General features: G+C 42.9%; 1 protein-coding gene across 5 annotated transcripts in view; it reads right to left on the bottom strand.

Annotated features, from left to right (window-relative positions):
• TJP1 (tight junction protein 1) overlaps positions 1–23697 on the bottom strand; it is a 112979-nt gene that overhangs the window by 31955 nt on the left and 57327 nt on the right. For 4 of the 5 annotated variants that reach the window (XM_052660125.1, XM_052660124.1, XM_052660123.1 and 1 more), the window contains exons 5-8: positions 16675–16951; positions 12257–12360; positions 11508–11676; positions 11164–11311 (exon numbers count right to left, since the gene is read on the bottom strand). In XM_052660125.1, the coding sequence (XP_052516085.1) occupies positions 11164–11311; positions 11508–11676; positions 12257–12360; positions 16675–16951 (698 nt within the window). Of the gene's footprint in view, positions 1–11163; positions 11312–11507; positions 11677–12256; positions 12361–16674; positions 16952–23697 lie in introns of those variants that run through there. The other variant, XM_052660126.1, reaches the window with a different exon arrangement.

Here is a 23697-nt window from a genome sequence, read left to right on the forward strand (position 1 = left end):
ACCAATACATATGCTTCACATAAAAAGATAAATCAAGATCTACCATTTAACGCATTGGTAGATTTTATGGCTGAGTTCTCCCAACTCTGAAAAACCCAATAATATTTTTCTTCAATCATCCTAGACCGCAGAAAAATATAGAAAGCTCCCTAACTCTCTTTGTAAAGACTTTTTATTGTAGAAAATCCCATACATACATACAGAGAACGGTATAATAAAAATCTCATGTACCTATCTTTATTTAGTATTTTTCAACTTTCTGGTGATTAGCAATTCAACCTTAGGCTAACAGAAGCTTAACACCCAAATCTTGACAATTAACAGTACCAAATGAGAAGACAAAAATATTTTAAAAGGTAAATGGAGGGAAAAAATTCCAAATAAAATACTAAGGGAAAATAACACTGTATTAGAGGATTATTATACTGATACAGTGGTCACAGCAGGGCTGTTTCAAGAGTGCAAGACTAGTTCAGCATTAGAAGTCTACCACATAATTCTATTCAAACATTACAGAAAAAGTTAATACTGGTCAAATGAGCATGTGAAAACAATCAACAGCCATTCATAATAAAAGTCACAAATAAAGCAAAGATCAGGCAGCATAATAATGAAATTATTTTCCAAAACCAAGAGCTATTATCACATTATGTAGTGAAACACTGAATGTATTTGCTCTAAAATCAGTAATAGCACAGTGACACCTGCCAACATTACTGTTATTTATCACAGTAATGACTCGGATGACAGAATCATGCAATAAAGTGCCCGGAAATACTGGCAGAACACTTTAGTGAGTATAAAAGAATATTAAAAATTATTTGAATTGAAGTAACTTTAATTACACTGAGAATTAAATATCCTCAACAATCAGATGGAAATAAAAGGGTAAAAAATCTCTACAACAATAGTGTTAAAAATTATAAATCTATACAAACCTAGACTAGGAGAGATCCCCCTAAAAAGCAAGATAAAAATTCAAAAGCCATGAAAAAACAACACCCCAGAAAAATGAGCAACAGAAATGAACCAGAAATATACTAAAGAAGAAATTCAACATAGATAATATCACAAAAAAGATAGTCAGTTACTAGTCAGGAAATCAACTGATAATAAGTTACCATTCTGCAGCCATCAGGTTGGTACACATGGAATTCTGAGAAACAAATGAAAGCACTGCCACTTATGTATCACTGAATCACTTTCCTACACACTTGAAACTAACATTGTAAATTAAATATACTTCAATTATACGAGCAAGATAAAAATGTAAACACTACTTTTGGAAAGTAATGTGGCACTAAGCATGAAAAATTTTAAATGCCAACACATGCTTTAAGTATTTTAACAATCAAAAAAGCCAATATATGAACCCATGGACAAAAATGAAAAAGACCTAGAAACAGACTTTCCATAATATGGAAAATTTCTGATCAAATGAAAAAGCTAAAAGGATGCTTACCTTGTGTTATGTGAAATAAGCTAACAGCTGGGGAATAACGTGTAGAGCCTGATATTTTAAAATTCTTTGTAAGACACACAGAAACTCTATATACGATGCTAAACATCGACACGAGTACAGAGAAAAGCTTACTTCAAGTCTGAGATCCAGATGCAGTGGAGTTGGTAGCTGTGGCCTGTGCCACTTGTTCTAATGAGCATACAATGCTTTCATAACTGAAGATAAAAAACTAAAATCTTAAACTTACAATGCAACAGTGTTGTAACCAGAGATATGAAAATAGCCCCAAAACAAAATGTGAAGAGCAAATACAGAATACATGTGGTGAGACACCACTGAGGTATTAAAGACCACTTTTTCCTACAGGTGTGCATGCGTGCACAAGTGTGCACACACACACACCCCATGTGCAGAATTACCAGACAAATGGGGGTGACAGTGGTTCACAAAACGGGATGCAGATACAAGAGCAGCCCAAAGAAACCTTAGATTTATCTTGACTGTTTCAATTTGACAGTAAAGAATCTGCCTGCAATGCAGCAGACACAGGAGACATGGGTTCAGTCCCTGGGTGGGGAAGATGCCCTGGAGGAGGAGGCATGGCGGTATTCTTGCCTGGAAATCTCATGGACAGAGGGACTGGTGGGCTACAGTCAGTCCATAAGATCACATCTTCTTATAAAAGACTGAAAAGTTTTTAAGTATTTTAAAATAATGATTATTTAAAGATGAAATTAAGTCTAACTTTAAAGAATTTAATTCCACAGTGCATATTATTAGCAGTCCCTTATCAGGAAAAAAATTTCGTCCTGATGTCCTCCTGAAAGAATAAAACATACACTTTTTTATACGAAAAGTTTTCAGAGTTCTATTTGTAAGTTAGTTTAACTAGTCTGGGGAGAGTGTATTCCAGTTTTAAATAATATATATTAGAAGAGCTGCATGTAAGTAAAACAGTCTTTGAGTAAAATACACACACACATACATACACAAGTATGCCAAGATATTTTCTAGCTCAAACCAGAATGAACTACTTTTAAATCATAAAAGGTTAAACTTTTTTGCCATTGCTTATGTAATAATGGGGTGGGCTTCCTTGGTGGCTCAGATGGTAAAGAATGTGCCCGCAATATGGGAAACCCAGGTTCAGTCCCTCGATTGGGAAGAGTCCATGGAGAAGGCAATGACTACTCACTCCACTGAATTACTCACTATTCTTGCCTGGAGAACTCTATGAACAGAGGAGCCTGGTGGGCTACAGTTCATGGGGTTGCAAAGACGCAGACACAGCTGAGGAACTGACTATGTATTAATATCTCACATATAATTAGTCTAAGTATAATTAAATACAATTAAGCTATCTGCAAACTGTTCTAGGTGATTCATAATAAAAAGGGCAATACAAAATAGTAAATTCTTCTTGCATTCTTTGCTCTAAAAAGACAAATGTATATATGAACATTTTGAAGAGATCAAGGTTAAAGAACTACATAATTTTAATAGTTCTACAGAATTCTGTTGCTTTGCAACTGGCTTAAAACTATCTGTTTAATCGAGATCACCTTTCTGGACTTTCCTGGTGGTCTAGTGGTTAAGAATCTGCCTACCAATGCAGGGTTTGCTCCTTGGTCTGGGAAGATCCCACGTGCCACGGGGCAAACAAGCCCTGTGCCACAACTACTGAAGCCTGCGCTCCACAGCCAGAGAAAGCTGCATCGAGAAGCCCGTGCACCATGGCCAGAGAGCAGCTCCCGCTCTCCCTGACCAGAGAAAGCTCACACGCACCAACAGGCTTTTTTTAAGTTGTAAGTTTAAAAAACAATTTCCAATTCCAACTGACTTTCTTCCTCTCCTGTAACTGAAAAAAAAAACTTCCTGAATCTATAACGTGACTAAGTAACACTGATGATAACTAAGAATCAAAGATAATATTTTAATGTGACCATCCTCCCCAATGGTAACCAGGCCTTGTAATAGGGCTCCTGCTCCATACAGCACACAAAAATCCCACAAATATTTCATTTTCGGCTAATTTTCATTCTTTTCTGACTACCACCTTTCATTAACGTAATTACTACACCTTAACACTGCAGATCAGTGGAACTCACATCATGCTATTAAACTGGTCACATGATCAGTATTTTAAAAAATCATTATTCTTTTTAGTGCATTTCCATTATCTACCAAAAGGTGGAGGCATTATTCAACACATATAGATCTAGAGCCATGCTGTTAATAGAATCATGAAGAAAGTCATTTACGTAGCTTGAAATTTTCTAAAACTCATATTAAATAAATGAGGTAAAATCAAATAATACATTTTAACTCAATATACTTAAATATTAAGAATCATAAAGTAACCATAATCAACTACAATAAATCAGTAAGTAATCATAAATTAGGAGCTTCCCTGGTGGCTCAGATGGTAAAGAGTCTGCCTACAATGCGAGAGACCCAGGTTCAATCCCTGGGTTGTGAAGATCTCCTGGAGAAGGAAATGGTGACCCACTCCAGTATTCCTGCCTGGAGAATCCCAGGGATGGAGGAGCCTGATAGGTTACAGTCCATGGGGTCGCAAAGAGTCGGACACGACTGAGCGACTACACTTCACTTCACACATTGTTTTTTGGTGTACTCAGCCATCAAACTCCAGTGTGTATTTCAAAGTGTTAGCTGCTCAGTCGTGTCTGACTCTTTGTGACCCTATGGAGTATACCCCGCCGGGCTCCTCTGTCCATGGGATTCTCCAGGCAAGAATGCTGGAGTGGGTTGCCATGCCCTCCTCCAGGGGATCTTCCTGATCCAGGGATGAGAATCTTATGTCTCCTACACTGGCAGGCAGGTTCTTTACCACTAGCGCCACCTGGGAAGCCCCAAAGTTCTGTAGAAGACAATTGTTAAGACAAAGTCTCTGAGAAAGTTTTTAGTCACATAAACAAACTCAATGGAAAGAGCCTTAAGTCTTATCCCGTCAACTCTGTGTGAGAATAGCAGATTAACACACACTCAACCAGATCAGTAACAGATGGCTTTAAGACAAGACTTCAGGTATGCAGGCAGAGGGCAGGCAGCTGGATCAGAGGGGCCTGGAGAGACAGGGACAGGGGAAGGGGTTTTCTCCTCCGAGTCCCCTGAGCAGGCAGGCAGGCCGCAGCTTCCGACACTCCCGAGGGTACTCAGGCACTCGGTCTCTGACAAGACAGGTCCTCCAGCACTGCTTTCCCTGGGCCCTCGGAGGGCAGGTTCCCTGTAAGTCCACCCAGCGACACCCATAGTGAGCCTCGGGCGCGTGGGGCGGGCTCCACCTCAGCACCACTGCTGTTGACCTCCTCACGGGTGATCCCTCGCATTCTCCAGAGTTCTCTTTCATTTTCTACTGGCTAATCCTCTGTCGCTTCAATCTTGTTATATTTAACCTCTCTATATTAAACCTGTTCTGCTGAAACTGTGCTGTTTCTTGGACCCTGATGAAATATAGCAGACTGGCAACTCTTCAAGTTTTATTTCTGATTTCTAGCTCTCAAACACCTCCTAATGGACTGGTTATATCTTATTTAAAAATAATCTGAATATAGGAAATAAACTGAGGCTGAATGTTCACTGTAATAAAACATCCTTTTATAAAGCCCATTTCCTGTTACCTAAGAAACGACTCATCCTATGACAGCAACTTTTTACTTTCTTTTCAGAACATTTATTGCATACAGATTGGCAAGAACCACATAGTTTAAAATGAAAATAAAAACTAGGTGCCCTTTAAAAACCACTGGAGTATCTCACCCCTAAGAGTAGAAATCAGAAACTCAGAAAGTAACTTAAACCAGGCTCCCAAGTTCTTCTCCACTGACAAGAGTTCAGCACGATGGGCCCCTAACACATATGAGGAAGAAACACCAAGGTGCACTCAAGTCTGGTAACTCAGGATGCTCCCACCAGTTAATCCCCTAAGTTATATATGAAAACACACGGATATTACACACTGCAGTTTCTCCTCAACAGCAACTCAAAAATTACAGTACGGCACAGTGGATTAGAGGGTGAGCAAGGCAGAGTGAGCGCTATGGAGATTCTGGGTAGGTGCTCAGGCAGAGAAGCGAGAGCTGCCCCTGAGCACGCTGAGAGCAAGGAATGACCACCATACATTCACTGAACTGTATCTGCAAGCTAAGCTCTCACAATTTAAAATCCACTCTTTATACACTGCAACATTTTCTAGAAATACATGTGGTATATGCTTTTGAAGAAATAATGACTGTACTGCTCATTGCGACAAGGGGATTTCATGATGCCTATCAGTCTGCACAGAGATTCTCCTCCTGCGTGTTCGTTTGTTTCGATGGTTGACAACATTGTAACCTAGCCACCTGAATTAGAAAGAAAACAGACCCATCATTCTGCAAGTGTAATTTTTGAAGAAATGAACAACTTTTAGTAAGGAATGACTGGAGAAAAACTAAGAAGGAAGGGCATCCTTGCCAGGGCTTCACTGGTTCAATGACTGTTAGGCACTTGGAGTTATGTTTTGAGTAAAACTACCCTTGACTGTGCAGGATATTTGGCTGATCTTATAACAAGACCAGTGTTTAGTTACCACACTCTTCATTTTTTATTAACATTCTCTCAAAGGGAATAAAGAACTGTCTTACATTATTTAAAAGCGGAAATAAAAGTTCACATACTTACTACTTTCATATGGAAGTGGAGTGGTCTGTTTTTAACTATTTTACGTTTTATACTGTACTTGTATAAGAAAATAATTCCCAGCTGATGGAATAAATAGAATGTATACTTTTTACTTTAAAAACAGTGACAATAAAGTATAATATTTAAGCTTGCTTTGGTGCCACTGGGCCCACAATCTCTGCTTAGAGGTTAAAATCCATCACTACATAATATCCACAACATCACTAGATGGGGGTCTCCATTAACTAGAGAACCGTTATTAACTGTGATTCTCCCTTCAGCCTGTTCCCTTACAAAGAGTATGAAAAACAAAAGGTCACTCTGGAGTTCTAATGCGGTTACCTAAAATTCCCAAGGATTGAAAATAACAGCCAGTGCTTACCCTCAATAACAGAAGTTCGGGATGGGTCATCAACATTCCACTCACTTTCCAACATTACACAAAGAATCCACCCTTCAGTAACAATCCAACTTAGAAACAACTGTTTTAAAGTTTCACATTCTCCCCAACCAATTTTCCAAAACCGGAAAAAAGAGAAAAATTTCCAAGGACTCCAGAGCACCAGCTCCTCTGCTTCTGTGGTCCACCCCACTGGTTGCCACGCTGTCCTCCCAACAAGCTGAGAGCTGTCCTCTCTCTCTTACTCGGACCCGTCCTCCACTGCGGCGCCTTCTCACTGGCTCCCCTGAAGACAAGGTGGCCAGAGAGAGGCCTTCTTTCCATATATACATATGGATATAAGAAATGACTAAGTAATACAAAACATAACCTTTACAATTCAAAATTTCTACATATGAACCATATCCAAATTAGTTTGAACTTTTACTGCAATAGCGTTTTTCAACAGTGTACCCGCTTATGACAAATCAGTAGCACAAGAGTCACATTAAAACAGTTTATAGAACAGAACCAAAGCATAAACAATATGTTGCTCTTCTACAGAGAAAACTCACAAAATGAGCCTGTTAAATAACTGTAACGACTAGGGAGAGTGCAGTATAGCCAGGCAGAGGCTTGGAACTCACTCTGCACCTCAAATACTCTACAGTGATGAGTCCCCTTACTGACAGTCCTGCCAATCAGCACGAGGCAGTGCCCCAGTGAGGACCCCCCGCTCCATCCTGAGCAGAGTCTCAGTCCAGAGCAGGCAGTGGAACGACACTGAATAAAATATACAGAACCTAGCAACAAGCACCAAGTGATTTAACAAAATCACTGTAACAACACTCTCTATACAGATATTATTTTTATAATTTACAAACAAAACTATTTTAACATCCTAGACCAGGGAGGGACTGGCGGACTTTTTCTGTAAATGGCTCTGTGGGCCAGGCACTCTCTGCCAAAAACTTTTCATAGTTATGACAGTAGGATGGGTTCCAATAAAACTTTATTTGCAAAACCAGGCAGCAGGCTGAATCTGGCTGCAGTTTGCCAGCTGCTGTTCAAGACAACAATAAGGGTACACTGTTCATCTGATTCTAAGGAAGAAGTGAGCAAGTGTGTTGCACTCGGAACTCAGCTAAGAAAAGAACATCACGTAGAGGAACCTACGTAGGTCACAACAAGGGAAGGCTCTGAAGGTTTCTGTTCGCTTGAGTAACCTTCCCCTTCTTTCTCTACTTCAGGAAGGGCAAACACTTGAGTCAAAAGGCCAAGAGGCCTTAATTCTCCTGTCAACAACATAACCCTGGACTTGATCCTTAGCTTAAACTGACTAGCCTACGGAATGAGGAAACCATCTTAGAAATGGTCAATGTGAGCACATGAGAAAGCTATGTGGACAGTCTGCAGCATGAACTGCTCCTACTACCAATCACTGTAATAAAGGGAGCCGCCAGTATCTGTGCCAGGTGTTCCAATCACCCTTCACAACGCTGTGGTGTATGATGCCTTCTTTATATCAAATGAGGAAACTAAAGCTCAGAGAGGGATTCCAGGTGGTGCAAGGAACCAATGACAGGCTGGGGCTCAAACCCAGGAAAACTGGCTTCAAAGTCCAGGGACGACTGCATTCTGTTGTTTTTGACAACAGAAGGTTACTCCATTTCTGACAAAATGAAGGTTACTACTCTCTGCAGGTAACTGCAGTCTTACAAACACAAAGATATTCAGAAATCCAGGGGGGCAGCAGTGTTTGACACACTAAACTGAAACTTTTTTCACTCGTCTTTTTCTCACTTTAAATTGCAGAATTATAATATTTGTAAAACAAAACATCTGTTCAAACAAACAACACAAGGATGTTCCATGGTGTTTTTTACACTAGGATTTTACTCTGTACGATGAAACACATGCTGGAATCCAGACTGCCAAGAGAGACATCAATAATCTCATATATGCAGATGATACTACCATTATGTCAGAAAGTAAAGAGGAACTAAAGAGCCACTTGATGAAAGTGAAAGAGGAGAATTAAAAAATTGGCTTAAAACTCAACATTCAGAAAACTAGAATCATGGCATCCGGTCCCATCACTTCACGGCAAATAGACGGGAAACAATGGAAACAGTGTCAGACTTTATTTTGGGGGGCTCCAAAATCACTGCAGATGGTAACTGCAGCCATGAAATTAAAAGACGCTTGCTCCGTGGAAAAAAAGTTATGACCAACCTAGACAGCATATTAAAATGCAGAGACATTACTTTGCCAACAAAGGTCTGTCTAGACAAAGCTATGGTTTTTCCTGTGGTCACGTATGGACGTGAGAGTTGGACTATAAAGAAAGCTGAGCACCGAAGAAATGATGCTTTTGAACTGTGGTGTTGGAGAAGACTCTTAAGAGTCCCTTGGACTGCAAGGAGATCCAACCAGTCCATCCTATCTGTCCTGAGTCTTCATCAGAAGGACTGATGCTGAAGCTGAAACTCCCAGTACTTAGGCCACCAAATGCAAAGAACAGACTCATTGGAAAAGATGCTGGGAGGGACTGAGGCAGGAGGAGAAGGGGCCAACCGAGGCTGGGATGGCTGGATGGCATCATGGACTGACGGACATGAGTCTGAGCAAACTCTGGGAGCTGGTGATGGACAGGGAAGCCTGGAGTGCTGCAATCCACGGGATGGCAGAGTCAGACATGACTGAGTGACTGAACTGATATTGAACTGATATCTAAAGTGTTTCTCAAAATGCAAGGACCCTCTAAATTAAAACTGCACAGTTGTCTGGATTTTAATAGTAACTTTATGGAGGAAATAAAACCTTTAAGCAACTGGTACTATTTTTCCTCCTGCCTTTAGGCAGGCTACTTAAATTTTCAGGAATTACATTATCAGCACAAACATATGAAAATAAATCTGCAGACATTTTGTCTTCTGTAGCCGAAGTACTGTCTTCTCCTTAGGATCTGCTATGTGGTAACACGCAGAAGAGAATGCTATTATATTAGAAACTTATAAAGTATTATTCCCTGCCTCCATCCCTGATGAACTCAGAAGCAGGCTCAAGATTCTGTATTTTTCAAAGATCTCATATAATTGGTGTCACCTATAAAGAATACTTGAGGCTCCCAAGAGAAGTAAAACACTCCAATATAATAGGAAGACACCTAAAAAAAATTTTTTTAACCCTCTTCAACATTTAAAGTTACAGATGCCGAATATTTAGGAAATCTAAATGAAAAAATGAAGGTGTTAAAAAGACCTATCTAAAGTTTAGAATTTGGTTACAATAGATACAAATGGCCAAAATTTTGATGAGTCTTTCTTTCTTTTTAAAGGAAAATCAAGTCCAAACTGCTTGCTGCTAGCCTGGCTTCTAGGGGAGAGAACTGTGTTAAGAGTACACCATGCCCCATGACTCATCTGGGTGTCAGCTCTATTGCTGTGTATGTGCTGCGGGCAGCCCTCCCTTTCCAGGTAAGGGATGCACCGTGTCAGCAAGATTGTCAGAATTAAGATGTTAACGTACAGCAGTTAAAACTAGTGATCACATATTAGTCAGTTTTGCATGGGACGTACTATAATATTCCTTAAAAAATCATTACAATGTTAATTACAAAGATCAGGGTTAATACAATTTATAAATCTAAAATCTGAAATTCAGGAGAATCAGCTTCACAAACAGCTAAAATCAGCAGTGTGCAACAACTGTGTCAGGGTGATTTCTGACAGTCTTCAGGAAAGCTCTCTTCTTCCTCAGCATCCTTGGGAAACACTCGCCGTACCCACTTCTGGGCATTCTATCTCTTTTGTTTCTCTTGGCAATTTTAGTGACTCCATGGCTTAGGTGACCACCACCCTCATGCAAGTCAGTCACAAACAATCACCGTGAGTCTTAAACTGGTCAGCTCTGGACTTGACTAAGTGCACACAGCAGAGCTCCACGTGGACTGCTGCTAAAACCTAGGTTCACTGTTGGCCAACAGAGCCCTGAGCACGTCCAGAAATCTTACGTAAAATGCTACATGTATCTGTGAATGTGCATCTTTCTGGAGAGAAAGATCATCATTTTTTTTCAGATTCTCAAATGTGCATGTGACCCCCTCAGATCATAAACTCAGGTAAGTCACATAATACTAGCATGGCAGACCCTTTGACATAAATAAATACCACACAGTGTACTTTAAAGGGAGAAACAAAAGTCTAGGTTAATCTCCACTAAAAAACACTATCATACATGTTTAATTTCTCCTAAAGCTTGTTAGCATCTTCTAATGCAGTGAGTGGATCAGCAAACTATCGCCAAGAGCCAACTGTTTTTTTTTTAAGTTTTACTGGAAAACAGCCATGTCCATTCATTTACATACTGTCTACAGTAGTTCTGAGCCACTAAGACAGAGCTGAGTGACAAGATTTGGATCACGTACCTAAAACATTTACTATTTGGCCTTTTATGAAACAGTTTGACTGACCTCTGTTATTCTAGGTAAGAAATAGATAAACTAATAGAGAAACACAAAGCAAATTTAAGTAATCAAAAAAAAAAATCCATCTTCTAGTTTTATTTCTAAGCAAAACCAGAGGCATGCACCGAGCACACACACCACTGTTTCCTTTGCACAACAGAGAGTGGTTACCTGCCACTGCTGGGCTGCTGTGGAGAGTGTCTGGAATGGTCGGAAGGCTCAGACCGCTGGTCAGGAGACCGAGAGCGGCTGTGACGGGGAGGCCGCTCGTGGGATCGACCTGAATGGTCTGATGCCAGTGACTGGATTTCTGAAATATCTGTTAAACAAAAGGGTGCTGTTTATTTTCCCAAGATTATAGTAAAATATAAGGCACTCCAATGACAAAGGAAATAAGTTACTAAATATAATTTCCCATACAATGGTGGATTTAAGCATTAACTTAAACACGTCCGACCTTCCCACTTTAAGCAACAGATCACCTTGAGGGTCTCTAGAAACAGAACCACACTCACCGTCCCTCTCGGAGGCGTCAGCAGAGTGGATGCTGTCGGAAAGGTCAGGGACATTCAGCAGGGTAGCCCGCTCATCTCTCTGAACCACCATCTTTAACTTGCCCTTAGACCTCTCGATCAGCGTCTTTGCATCTGTCAGTGACATGTTTTCCGTCACGGTACCATTTATCTGCAACAGAAAAGAGACTGTAGTTTGAAGCTGAATGACAAAAATACAAGCATTAACTTAGTGAGGCATGGGCAGCGATATCTCAGCTGCTCCCAGGCTTTCTCTGAGAGCCAAAATATTCCCTTTGCACTTTCCTAAACTATCAAAGTACTCCTCCTTCCCAAAATGATAAACCTGCACGACACTCACTACACGGCTGCTCTGCCAGAGGAGCCCACATCACACCCTCTACCTCTTCCTGTGACTTATGAGCAAACCAATAAAGCTCACATTCCAGTAACACCTGGAGGAGTCATCAAAACCACTTAAAGTGGAACAACAGGCAAATCTGTCTACAAAGTAACTCCTGTTAGTGAATAATACGCATCTGGAGCTATTAATTCTCCAGGACAACATGACGCCCAAAGAAAAGCATCCGTGTTGACATGGAGTAACAGTCATGGCAGGCTATACAGTCCCCCAAATACTGATTTCTAATTCTTCTTAGAAAAATCCATTCAAATATGAAAAGGAGCTATGTGGTCACACTAGAACTTGTTTTCTATTGCAGTTCATCAAAATGTTAAGAACATGACTATACCTTCAATACAACATCGCCTTCTTGAATATTGCCATCTCTTGCTGCCAAACTATCTTGTGAAATTTCCTTCACAAATATATGGCTGGCCAATCGAAGACCATATTCTGAAATAATATATTTAAATGTCTTTAGTGTAAAATCCCAAGACACTTAAATAGAATTTAAAAGTATGAAACGAATAATCACCACATAAAGAAAGTTTTAAAGTACAATCAATAAGTTCTTCTTGGCCTTCCTGCAAAGAAGACATTTCCTCGTGCCATCAGAAGTTGTCACCATCAGTGTGAAAGCACAGGGCAAGTCTGTGGTCCAACAGCAGACTGACACTCATGCCCTCACTGTGTAGAGATAGGACTAAAGAGAAGACCATGCCCTCTGACCTGTCAGGCTGATGCACCAGGCTCTTAGAAGGTTTGATGACAATAATTCTGAAAACAAATACCCTGGGAAGCTCAATGATTTTTAGTGATGACTTGTATTACCACGTGTATACTACTTTTGTTTCCCCCAATTCCTACAGAAGAGGATTTTGGGTCCTAAACCTGTCCAACTCTGAGAGGCAAACGCAGAACATCAGCACGAGCCACTAGAACTAGGGCCTGGAAGGAGCCGAGCAGAGAGGGGCGCAGTTAAGGATGCCAGTCCTTCCAACAGCCAGCAGAGCACCCAGGAGGCAGCACCAGCAGCAGGAACAGGACCTGTGGGCAGGGGAGCGGTCAGAACTAAAGATATTACCAGAAGAGTCCAAAACCCCATCCAGGGGCCTGCAGAGTGATGGACTATTTTTTTTTAATTAGAACAATATACAATCAGTATGATGTCCATAGGAACAGGATTGCTCCTGGTTGTGTTAGGAATCTAACTGGGAGCAAGAAAAACAGAAGGGAAATAAGTGTTATTTTTAAGCTGGGCTAAAACCTGCTACTCAAGCTTTTAGAAGCTACATCAAAGTTACAGTTTAACTTAAGGTAAATATGCAAAGAGTGTTGACAAACAGAAATAACTGGGACCAAAAAAAAAAACGACTTTACAGAATCTACGCAGTCCACTCGGTGCTTCAGAAACAGTCATCGTATCTCAGAATTAAAGTGTTGATCAAAAGCCTGCCCTTATTTAGGATTTAAAAATTATAAATGGCCAATACAGATATGACTCTGAAATATTCCCTGTATATGGAAGTATCATTTATCCCAAGTATTTCTCTGGTAACTATGAATGAGGTGGCAGGCTCTACAGAGAAAAGCAGCAAGCAAGAGGCAGCCCCGCGCTCTGGCAGCAGGGAAAGGACGTCACCGCAGTCCAGCTTCGGTGGCGCTCAGAGCGGGTAGTACAGCACTCTGTGCCCGGGGAGGGGTGGGGGAATGAGGTGGGGGGGGCGGGTCACAGAGGGCACCTCCCTCTCGGCCCCGAGAAGCAACCAAGTTGACGCTCCATCTAAGAAACACTGCCACTAAAGCTGAAAAGTGAGGCTGTGTGGTGGGGCAGTGGCACAGACAGAATGGCTAAAAACAGACACAGCAGAAGGCATGAAGGAAGACGAGGCAGGTTTGATGAAGCCTAAGTCCAAGTCAGGCTTCAGCAATATGTGAACCGTGAATCCCTGATGTTCAAGCTGGTTTTAGAAAAGGCAGAGAAACCAGAGATCAAATTGCCAACATCCGCTGGATCATGGAAAAAGCAAGAGAGTTCGAGAAAAACATCTATTTCTGCTTTATTGACTATGCCAAAGCCTTTGATTGTGTGGATCACAATAAACTGTAGAAAATTCTGACAGAGATGGGAATACCAGACCACCTAACCTGCCTCTTGAGAAATCTGTATGCAGGTCAGGAAGCAACAGTTAGAACTGGACATGGAACTACAGACTGGTTCCAAATAGGAAAAGGAGTACGTATATTGTCACCCTGCTTATTTAACTTCTATGCAGAGTACATCATAAGAAACGCTGGACTGGAAGAAGCACAAGCTGGAATCAAGACTGCCGGGAAAATCAATAACCTCAGATATGCAGATGATACCACCCTTATAGCAGAAAGTGAAGAGGAGCTAAAAAGCCTCTTGATGAAAGTGAAAGAGGAGAGCAAAAAAGTTGGCTTAAAGCTCAACATTCAGAAAATGAAGATCATGGCATCTGGTCCCATCACTTCATGGGAAATAGATGGGCAAACAGTAGAAACAGTGTCAGACTTTATTTTGGGGGTCTCCAAAATCACTGCAGATGGTGACTGCAGCCATGAAATTAAAAGACGCTTACTCCTTGGAAGAAAAGTTATGACCAACCTAGATAGTATATTCAAAAGCAGAGACATTACTTTGCCGACTAAGGTCCGTCTAGTCAAGGCTCTGGTTTTTCCTGTGGTCATGTATGGATGTGAGAGTTGGGACTGTGAAGAAGGCTGAGCGCCGAACAATTGATGCTTTTGAACTGTGGTGTTGGAGAAGACTCTTGAGAGTCCCTTGGACTACAAGGAGATCCAACCAGTCCATTCTGGAGGAGATCAACCCTGGGATTTCTTTGGAAGGAATGATGCTAAAGCTGAAACTCCAGTACTTTGGCCACCTCATGCGAAGAGTTGACTCACTGGAAAAGACTCTGATGCTGGGAGGGATTGGGGGCAGGAGGAGAAGGGGACGACCGAGGATGAGATGGCTGGATGGCGTCACAGACTCAATGGACGGGAGTCTGAGTGAACTCCAGGAGATGGTGATGGACAGGGAGGCCTGGCGTGCTGCAATTCATGGGGTTGCAAAGAGTCAGACACGACTGAGCGACTGAACTGAACTGAACTGAACTGAAGTGTAGGAAGAGTCAGACACAGCAGCGCCCCAGAGGCCCTGTAACCCAAGGAGCAGAACCCACAGAAGCCCCAGAGACGAGCTCACGAGGGTGAGCCAGTCCAGTTAAGAAAGAGCAGTGTGGTGCTCCTCAGCGAGCCCCACCAGCCCGCCGCCAAAACCCACGTGGGTTAACTTGACAGCAGTGGTCCTTCTCTAGTGTGTACGCACCTCAGGCATCACACTGAACACCTCAGATATACACACGAACACATACTGTTTATCACACATCAGCAACGATGGGCGAAGAGAAGGTGCTGGTGGCCTGGATGAGGGGCGGGGGTGGAGAAGGGAGGAGCAGGACAGCAGGGCGGCTGTGGACTCAGCAGACACAGGGAAGCTGAGCGCAGTCGGCAGCGCAGGTCATCACGCCACAGTGAGCATGGCTGGCCTGAGACACCAGGTGCAGAAGGACAATTGATGCACTGCTGTGTAAGAAACATGAGGAAACATTCCAAGAGGGACACGGGAGTTTCGCTGGAGATGTGCTGAGTCTGAGGGCCACGGAGGACGCGTCAGTGAACCAGTCTGAGCCAGCCGGGACCCTGGGGTGCACACAGGCGTGGGGAAGGAGATGCACCATCATGAGAGCTCCTCAACACCCCAGGAGAGAATTCACAGAACACTGCAAGCTACGGTGAGTATAATGAGCTTGCCAAGGATACAGAAGGGGGGGAAGCCCTGACACCCGCAGCACTGCAGAAGCCAAGAGAGAACATGAGAACCAGAGTGGTGAACTGTGAAATGGTGCTGAAGAGACAAGATGCAGACTGGGAACTCCTACCGGATTCAGTGCGACCAGTTCCCGGAGCAGACACCAGAGCACCCACCAGACACTGAAGCGGGGGGCAGTGACTAGTTCTGGGAGCAGGTACAGAGAGGGGGCTGAAGCGTGGGTGGCGAACGAGAGGCACCAGTTCTGAACACAGACCGTTCTATGGAGTCCTGTGGACAAGGGGGTGGGAGTCGTGAGGAGGGGATGCGTCAGGTTTCGGGAAAGCAAATCAAAACCAAGCTGGAGAGACTATTGCGCCTTTTCATCAAAGCTGTCATCACCAGTGCTTTCCTGTGTGGGAAAGACACACCCACAGCAGGGCTGCGAGGCCACCACCAGACTCATCTGGTATGGACTGTGACTACCTGAGGGCAGGCAGCCAGGCTGCAGCCACAGAGTTTTGACAACTGTGTTCTTTCTTTATAGAGGAGCATCCCAGCTCTCCATCTGGGGCAGCAAGCTGCCCTCCCTTCCCAGCCAGCGCTCTCTGCCGGGATGCAGATGCAGCCACGACTAAGCCCAGCCCGAGCCTGACCACGAAGTCAACGCAGCACTGCAACCGAGGCAGGGACGGCAGGGCACCTCCTACTCACAGAGCTAACCCAGCACCCCTACTGGACACGCTATCTGCTACAACAAGAAAGAGGAGGAAACCGACGAGCCCTGAGGCCTGCAGTAACAGGATGTGCTTTTAAGCACAAGGACACAACAACAAAGGTAACAAAAGACAACAGAGCAAAGATGTCAAGAGACCGCAAATTTACTTCTCTAAAATTCTCATGCGAAAAGGCTAGGTTGGCGGAAATACCTTCATTCTTCCGAGACTTCACCAGGGTGACTTTGGTGGGTCTGGCAGGCTGACTGGAGGCCACAGACCGCCTGTCGGACCGCGGCGACAGACTCCTCTCCCGACTGGCACTCCTATCTCGGCCCCAGCTCTTCTCGCTCCTCCTGTGTGCCAGGGGCCCACGGCCACTTCTCGGGTCGTGTGCCTCCTCGTCGTAACTGTCCTGTTCGTTCTCAGACACAGGTTCAGGATCAGGACGACTTACTGGGATCTGAACTTTCTTCTTCCTTCGAATGGTCTATAAATAAGAAAGGAGACGGTATGAGTTGACGGATGCACCTTCAGTTCTTCGGAGAGGAAAACCACATTTTTCTGGTCTCATATTAATTATGAATAACAAACATAATAGGCAAATATAACCAATTACTAAGAAATACATTTCCATACAGGTTCTTTCCTGCTTTACTGGTAAAGGATCTGGTTAAGAAGCACATTGGAATCGAGGGCTAATAAAGTTTTTACTTAATTCAGAACATCTTCTACGTTTAATAATCACAAGCTTAAAGGGGAACTAGTAACTGCCAGTGGTCTGAATAAAGGCGGGAGTGCTGTACCCTTATCACTGAGCATCCTGCAGAGCTACCAAACCACTGCAGGCTCAATTCCATTCCTTACAAGCTGCAGAATCCATCAGTACCAAGGACCACAAGTGTCCTGTGGGAACTCTAAGAGGCAAATTCACTGCACCTCCACACTAACACTGGACGAGTATGCTGGAGCTAAAAACTTCACGATACTTTATCAATATAAACTGCTCTCAGATTCTCTCTCCAAAATATGTAACTTCTGGTCCAGGTGTGAACGTCTTTTGGCTTTTTCTCCTGGCTGGCTCTAGTGCTGATTAAGTTTTCCTGTCCATTTCTTTCCCTCACTTTCTGAAGATCAAGGTCTGTGTGCACTGTCTGCTCACAAAGGGGCCGCCTCCTCCCTGGCCTGACTCCCCACACTGTGTACACTTGCTCTCATCAGAGATCTGCAAGATCTCCTTGGGGAACACTCCTTGTCTTCTACTTCTGACCCCATCATCTGCTAAAACTCTTACCTGTCCATCTTGTTTCTGACTCCTCCATGCCCTCCTGTTCTCCTAAATCCATCAACTCCCTCCTAGTTTCAACAGCCTTCTTCCCAAGTTTGACGAGATGTCAGGTTTGGGTATTTAAATGATTTTCTGCAGCCCCAGGACCCCACAGCCCTGAACCTGCTGAGTCAGGACCTAGCCGCCCCAGAAGGCCAGCACCAGTCCCCGTACCTCCAGGGCCCTGTGGCCAGAGACCCCAGGACCAGCCTGCCTACCCTGGGCACTAGTCCTGGACACATAGGATCCTGACTCCGTCCACCAGCAGGCTGACACCAGGACCCCCGGCCATGGAGCTTTTTAATAAAATTTGGCATCCATGTATGATTGAAAAAAAAAGAAAAACTAAGTGCATATAGAGGGAACATGAAAAAGGTAGGTCATATATAAGCTCACAGCTAACATCATATTCAGTGGTGTAAAGCTGAGAGCATTTTCTCTAAGACAAGGATCCCCACTGTCACTCTTTCACTCAAAGCACTATTGGAAGTCCTAGCTCCAGCAATCAGACAAGACAAAGAAATCCAAACTGGAAAGGAAGAAGGACAACTGTTGATGTGTGAGGATGACATGATACCACAAAGAAAATCCTAAAGACACCACCAATAAACTAGCAGAGCTCGTCAATAAGTTCAGCAAAGTTGCAGAATAAAAAACTAATACACAGAAATCTGTTGCGTTTTCTATACAAAAACAACAAACTATCAGAAGGAGAAATTAAGAAAACAATCCCATTTATAAATTACATCAGAAAATAAAATTCCTGGGAGACAATCTAACTAAGGAGATAAAAGACCTATATTTGGAAAATAGAAAGACACAGATGCAAGAAACTGAAGACAAGAGGCAAAGATGGAAAGCTACAAGTTCATGGGCTGGAAGAAATAATGTTAACACAACCACAACACCCAAAGCAATCTACATATCCAATCCAATTCCTCTCAAAATACCAGTGGCATTTTCCACAGAACAAGTAACTCTAAAATGCGTATGGAAAAACAAAAGACTGAATAGAAAAACAAACAAACCCAGAAATAATCCTGAAAATGAAGAATAAAGCTGGAGGCAACATGTATATATCCAGATCTCAAACTACACTACATGGTTACAGCCATCAAAACAGCATGGTATTACCACCAAGACAGGCACATAAATCACTAGAACAGAACAGGAAGCCCAGAAGATGAATCCAGACTTACAAGGGTGATTCATCCTTGACAAAAGAGGCAAGAATATATAGCCTCCTCAATAAATGGTACTGAGAAAACAGGACAGCTACATGTACAAGAATTCCACTGGACTACTCTTTCACACCACACACAAAAAAATAAACTCAAAATGGATGTAAGATTTAAATGTAAGATCTGAACCCATAAAAGTCCTAGAAGAAAACACAGGCGGTACATGGATCTGCCTCCTCAGGCAAGAGAAAGAAAAACAAAAATAAACAAATGGAACTACATCCAACTAAAAAGCTTTTACACAGTGAAGTAAACAATCATCAAAACGGAAAGGCTGCTGAGAAAATGGGAGAAGATATTTGCAAATGACATGACCCACAAGGGGTTAATATCCAAAATATACCAAGAACTTACAAAACTCAGTATCAACAAATACATAAATCAGTAACTCGACTGAAAACTGGGCAGAGGATCCGAATAGATATCTTTCCGAAGAAGACATACAGATGGCTAACAGGCGCATGAAAACATGCTCGATATTACTAATATTCAGGAAATGCCAATCGAAACTACAATGAGATATCGCCTCCCACCTGTTAGAACAGCAATTATTAAAAAAACAAGGGCAAATGACAAGCGTTGACGAGGGAGATGTGCTGAGTGTGGAGCAAAGGGAAATACTTGTGGTCTGCTAGTGGGAATGTAACCTGGTGCAGCCACATGGAAAATAGCATAGCCCATTTCAAAAAATTAAAAATAGAACTACCATATGATCCAGCAAATTCCACTCCTATTTATCCAAAGAAAACAAAAACACTAAACAGAAAAGACATTTATGGAAACCCCCTTTGGGTCCAGTGGTTAGGGCTCCACCTTCCACACCAGGAGGCTCAAGTTCAATTGCCGCTGGGTAACTAAGATCCCACATGTCACAAGGCCAAAAAAAAGTAAGAAAAGAGAGAAGACGTTTGCACTCCTATGTTCACTGCAGCATTATTTATAATATCTAATAAACAGAGGCAATGCAAGTGTCCATCAATAGATTAACTGATAAAGAAGATTTGACACACACACACACACAAATACTACTTAGCCATGAAAAAGAATAATGTGCCATTCGCAACAACATAAATGGACCTGGAGGGCATTATGTTAAGTGCAGTAATATGTGGAATCTACAAAAACAGATGAGCAACCCTAACAAGATAAAGATGGAGCTACAGATACAGAGCAGAAATGGGTGGCTGCCAGAGGAGGAGAGAGACAGAAGAGAGAAACCAAGAGGCACAAACTTCCAGTTGCAAAATAAGTGGGCCGTGGGTGTGAAATCTATGGTGTGGGAAACACAGTAACTCTGCAATACCTTTGTGTAGACATAATGCAGCTAGACTTACCCTGGTGACTTTGAAACGCAGAGAAATACAGAATCACCGTGTTGTTAAACTAGCCTAGACAGCATATTCAAAAGCAGAGACATTGCCGACTAAGGTCTGTCTAGTCAAGGCTATGGTTTTTCCTGTGGTGATGTATGGATGTGAGAGTTGGACTGTGAAGAAGGCTGAGCGCCGAAGAATTGATGCTTTTGAACTGTGGTGTTGGAGAAGACTCTTGAGAGTCCCTTGGACTGCAAGGAGATCCAACCAGTCCATTCTGAAGGAGATCAACCCTGGGATTTCTTTGGAAGGAATGATGCTAAAGCTGAAACTCCAGTACTTTGGCCACCTCATGCGAAGAGTTGACTCATTGGAAAAGACTCTGATGCTGGGAGGGATTGGGAGCAGGAGGAGAAGGGGACGACTGAGGATGAGATGGCTGGATGGCATCACGGACTTGATGGACGGGAGTCTGAGTGAACTCCGGGAGATGGTGATGGACAGGGAGGCCTGGCGTGCTGCCATTCATGGAGTCGCAAAGAGTCGGACATGACTGAGCAACTGAACTGAACTTAACTGAACACAGTGTTGTAGGTCAATTATACTCCAAAAACAAATTTATAGAAATAGAGGTCAGACTTGTGGTTATAGAGGTGGCAGGGATGGGGGACTAGATGAAGAAAATCAGAGTGTTAAGCTTCCCTTTATAAGATAAATGAGTAGTAGAGGTGTCATGGAGAACATAACAAATATAATTAAACCTGATAAGACTAAATCATAAGAGTTTTCACTTCAAAGGAAAAAAAACTTTTTCTATTCCTTTAATTTTGTATCTCTATGAGGTGATGGATGCTCACTACACATACCATGGTCATCGTTCCATGAAGCCACATCAGCCGGCTGCACCCCTTCAACCTGCACAGTGCTGACTGTCACCTGTGTCTCAATAAGGCTGGCCATGTGCCAGGACAAACCCTGATCCTGTGCTAGGTCCCCTTTGGGTGGCCGCATCCCCCCACTCTATGATGACGTCATCATCTACAAATTCATCTTACTTCAAAGAATCCTTTCATTTCTTCGGCAATCCTCTCATCTACCTCTGGCTGCCTTAGATTCTGTGGAATCAACTAACAAGGGTGCCCCAAAGTGTTCTCTGAGATGTCATTCATCTGGGCTGATTTGCAGAGATCAGTCACTTCACATCCCCTCCACTCCTACATGTTTTCAATATCTCATTTATTCAGTCTTCCTTCCTGGTCTCAAAGACAAGTCCATCCTCCTCCTTACAAGCAACACCCTTTCAGAGGAGCTTAATCTTATCCCTCCCCTCTTGCATGACCTTTCCTCATCATTTACCACCCCCTGCCCCATGTACCATCCTATTTACCTCCAGCCTGTCCTCTGCCTACTAACTGGCATATGCGTGTGCTACTCATTTCCAAGTCATCATCTTTTCTCTTCTTTTTGTGACTAACTTTGTTCAAAGGGCTGCTCCACACTTAATACCATACCTTCTGACCACTAAGAGTGATCAAAGAAGGCCTCTTGGAGGGAATAACACTGAAGCTAAAGGTCAGCAAGGAGCAAGACACTAGCATGTGGAAAGGACAGGCAGCCGAGGCCTATGCTGAACACAGGAAAGGCTGCCAGTGCTGCTGCTCCCAGTACCGCCCTGCTGACCCCTTCTCGGCCACATTCCCTGTAAGGCACCCCCCTAACTGCCTCCCTGAGTTTCACCTCTATTTCCATCTCCTACATTTGGTATTAGAAGCTATTCTGTTAGCACTTTGATCTTCAACTGCTCCCTAGTAAGGTATAATTGAATCAAGATTGCTGGGAGAAATATCAACAACCTCAGATATCCAGATGACACCACATTAATGACACAAAGTGAAGAACTAAAGAGCCTCTTGATGAAGAGAGGAAAAATAGGAGAGTGGAAAAATTGGCTTAAAACTCAACATTCAAAAAACTGAGATCATGGCATCCAGTCCCATCATTTCATGGCAAATAGATGGGGAAAAAATGGAAATAGTAACAGATTTTATTTTCTTGGGCTCCAAAATCACTGTAGATGGTGACTGCAGCCTTGAAATTTAAAAACCTTTGCTCCTTGGAAGAAAAGCTATGGAAAACCTAGATAGCATTATTAAAAAGCAGAGATGTCACCTTGCAGACAAAGGTCCATATTGTCAAAGATATGGTTTTTCCAGTAGTCATGTGTGGATGTGCAAGTTGGACCACAAAGAAGACTGAGCACCAAAGAACTGATGCTTTTACACTGTGGTACTGGAGAAGACTCAAGAGTCCCTTGGAAACCAAGGAGATCAAACCAGTCAATCCTAAAGGAAATCAACCCTTAATATTCATTGAAAGGAGTGATACTGAAACTCCAATACTTTTGCTACCTGATGTGAGGAGTTGACTCACTAGAAAAGACTGTGATGCTGGGAAAGATTGAAGGCAGGAAGAAAAGAGGGTGGCAGAGGATGAGATGGTTGGATGGCATCACCGACTGGATGGACATGAGTTTGAGCAAACTCTGGGAGATGGTGAAGGGCAGGAAGGCCTAGTGTGCTACAATCCATGGGGTAGCAAAGGGTCAGACACAACTTAGCAACTGAACAACAACAATAACAAGATATAAACAGGGCTTCCCAGGTGGTTCAGTGGGTAAAGAATCTGCCTGCAATACAGGAGATGCAGGTTCAAACTGTAGGTCAGACAGATCCCCTAGAGGGCATGGCAACCCACACTAGTATGCATGCTCGGAGAATCCCATGGACAGAGGAACCTGGTGGGCAGTCCACAGGGTCACAAAGAGTTGGACAGGACTGAAGTTACAGAGCACGCGCACACACACAGTACAAACAAAAACAAAGTAACCAATGGAGTCCTCAAAGCTTCCCCTATCACTCCCCCAGGAGAGTGAAATCTGGGCCTGAAGCCCTCTCCATCTCTGGTTATGCGCATTATGCTGACGACTGTGTGTACCTCCCCATGGAGCCTGCTGAAATTCAAGTTTCCTGAGAAGTGTTTGCACCCAGTAAATGTTTAACTCACTGAAAAATATCCAATCCTGCTATGATTCTCCATTTATACTATGAATGAACCCACAAAGGCTTGCTTGCTGATCATTCCTGATTGTAACACAAATATTTTCTCAGGTGTTTTTTTTTTTTGGATGAGGACCACTTTTAAAATCTTTACTGCATTTGTTACAGTCTTGCTTCTGTTTTATGATTTGGTTTCATGGCTTCGAGGCATGTGGCATCTTAGCTCCCTGACCAAGGACTGACCCCTCCCTTCCTCACCCCTTGCACTGGAAGGCTAACAAGCCTTAATCACTGAACTT

This window comes from Budorcas taxicolor, chromosome 21 (genome assembly GCF_023091745.1).
Source record: "Budorcas taxicolor isolate Tak-1 chromosome 21, Takin1.1, whole genome shotgun sequence".
Classification (NCBI taxonomy): Eukaryota; Metazoa; Chordata; class Mammalia; order Artiodactyla; family Bovidae; genus Budorcas; species Budorcas taxicolor.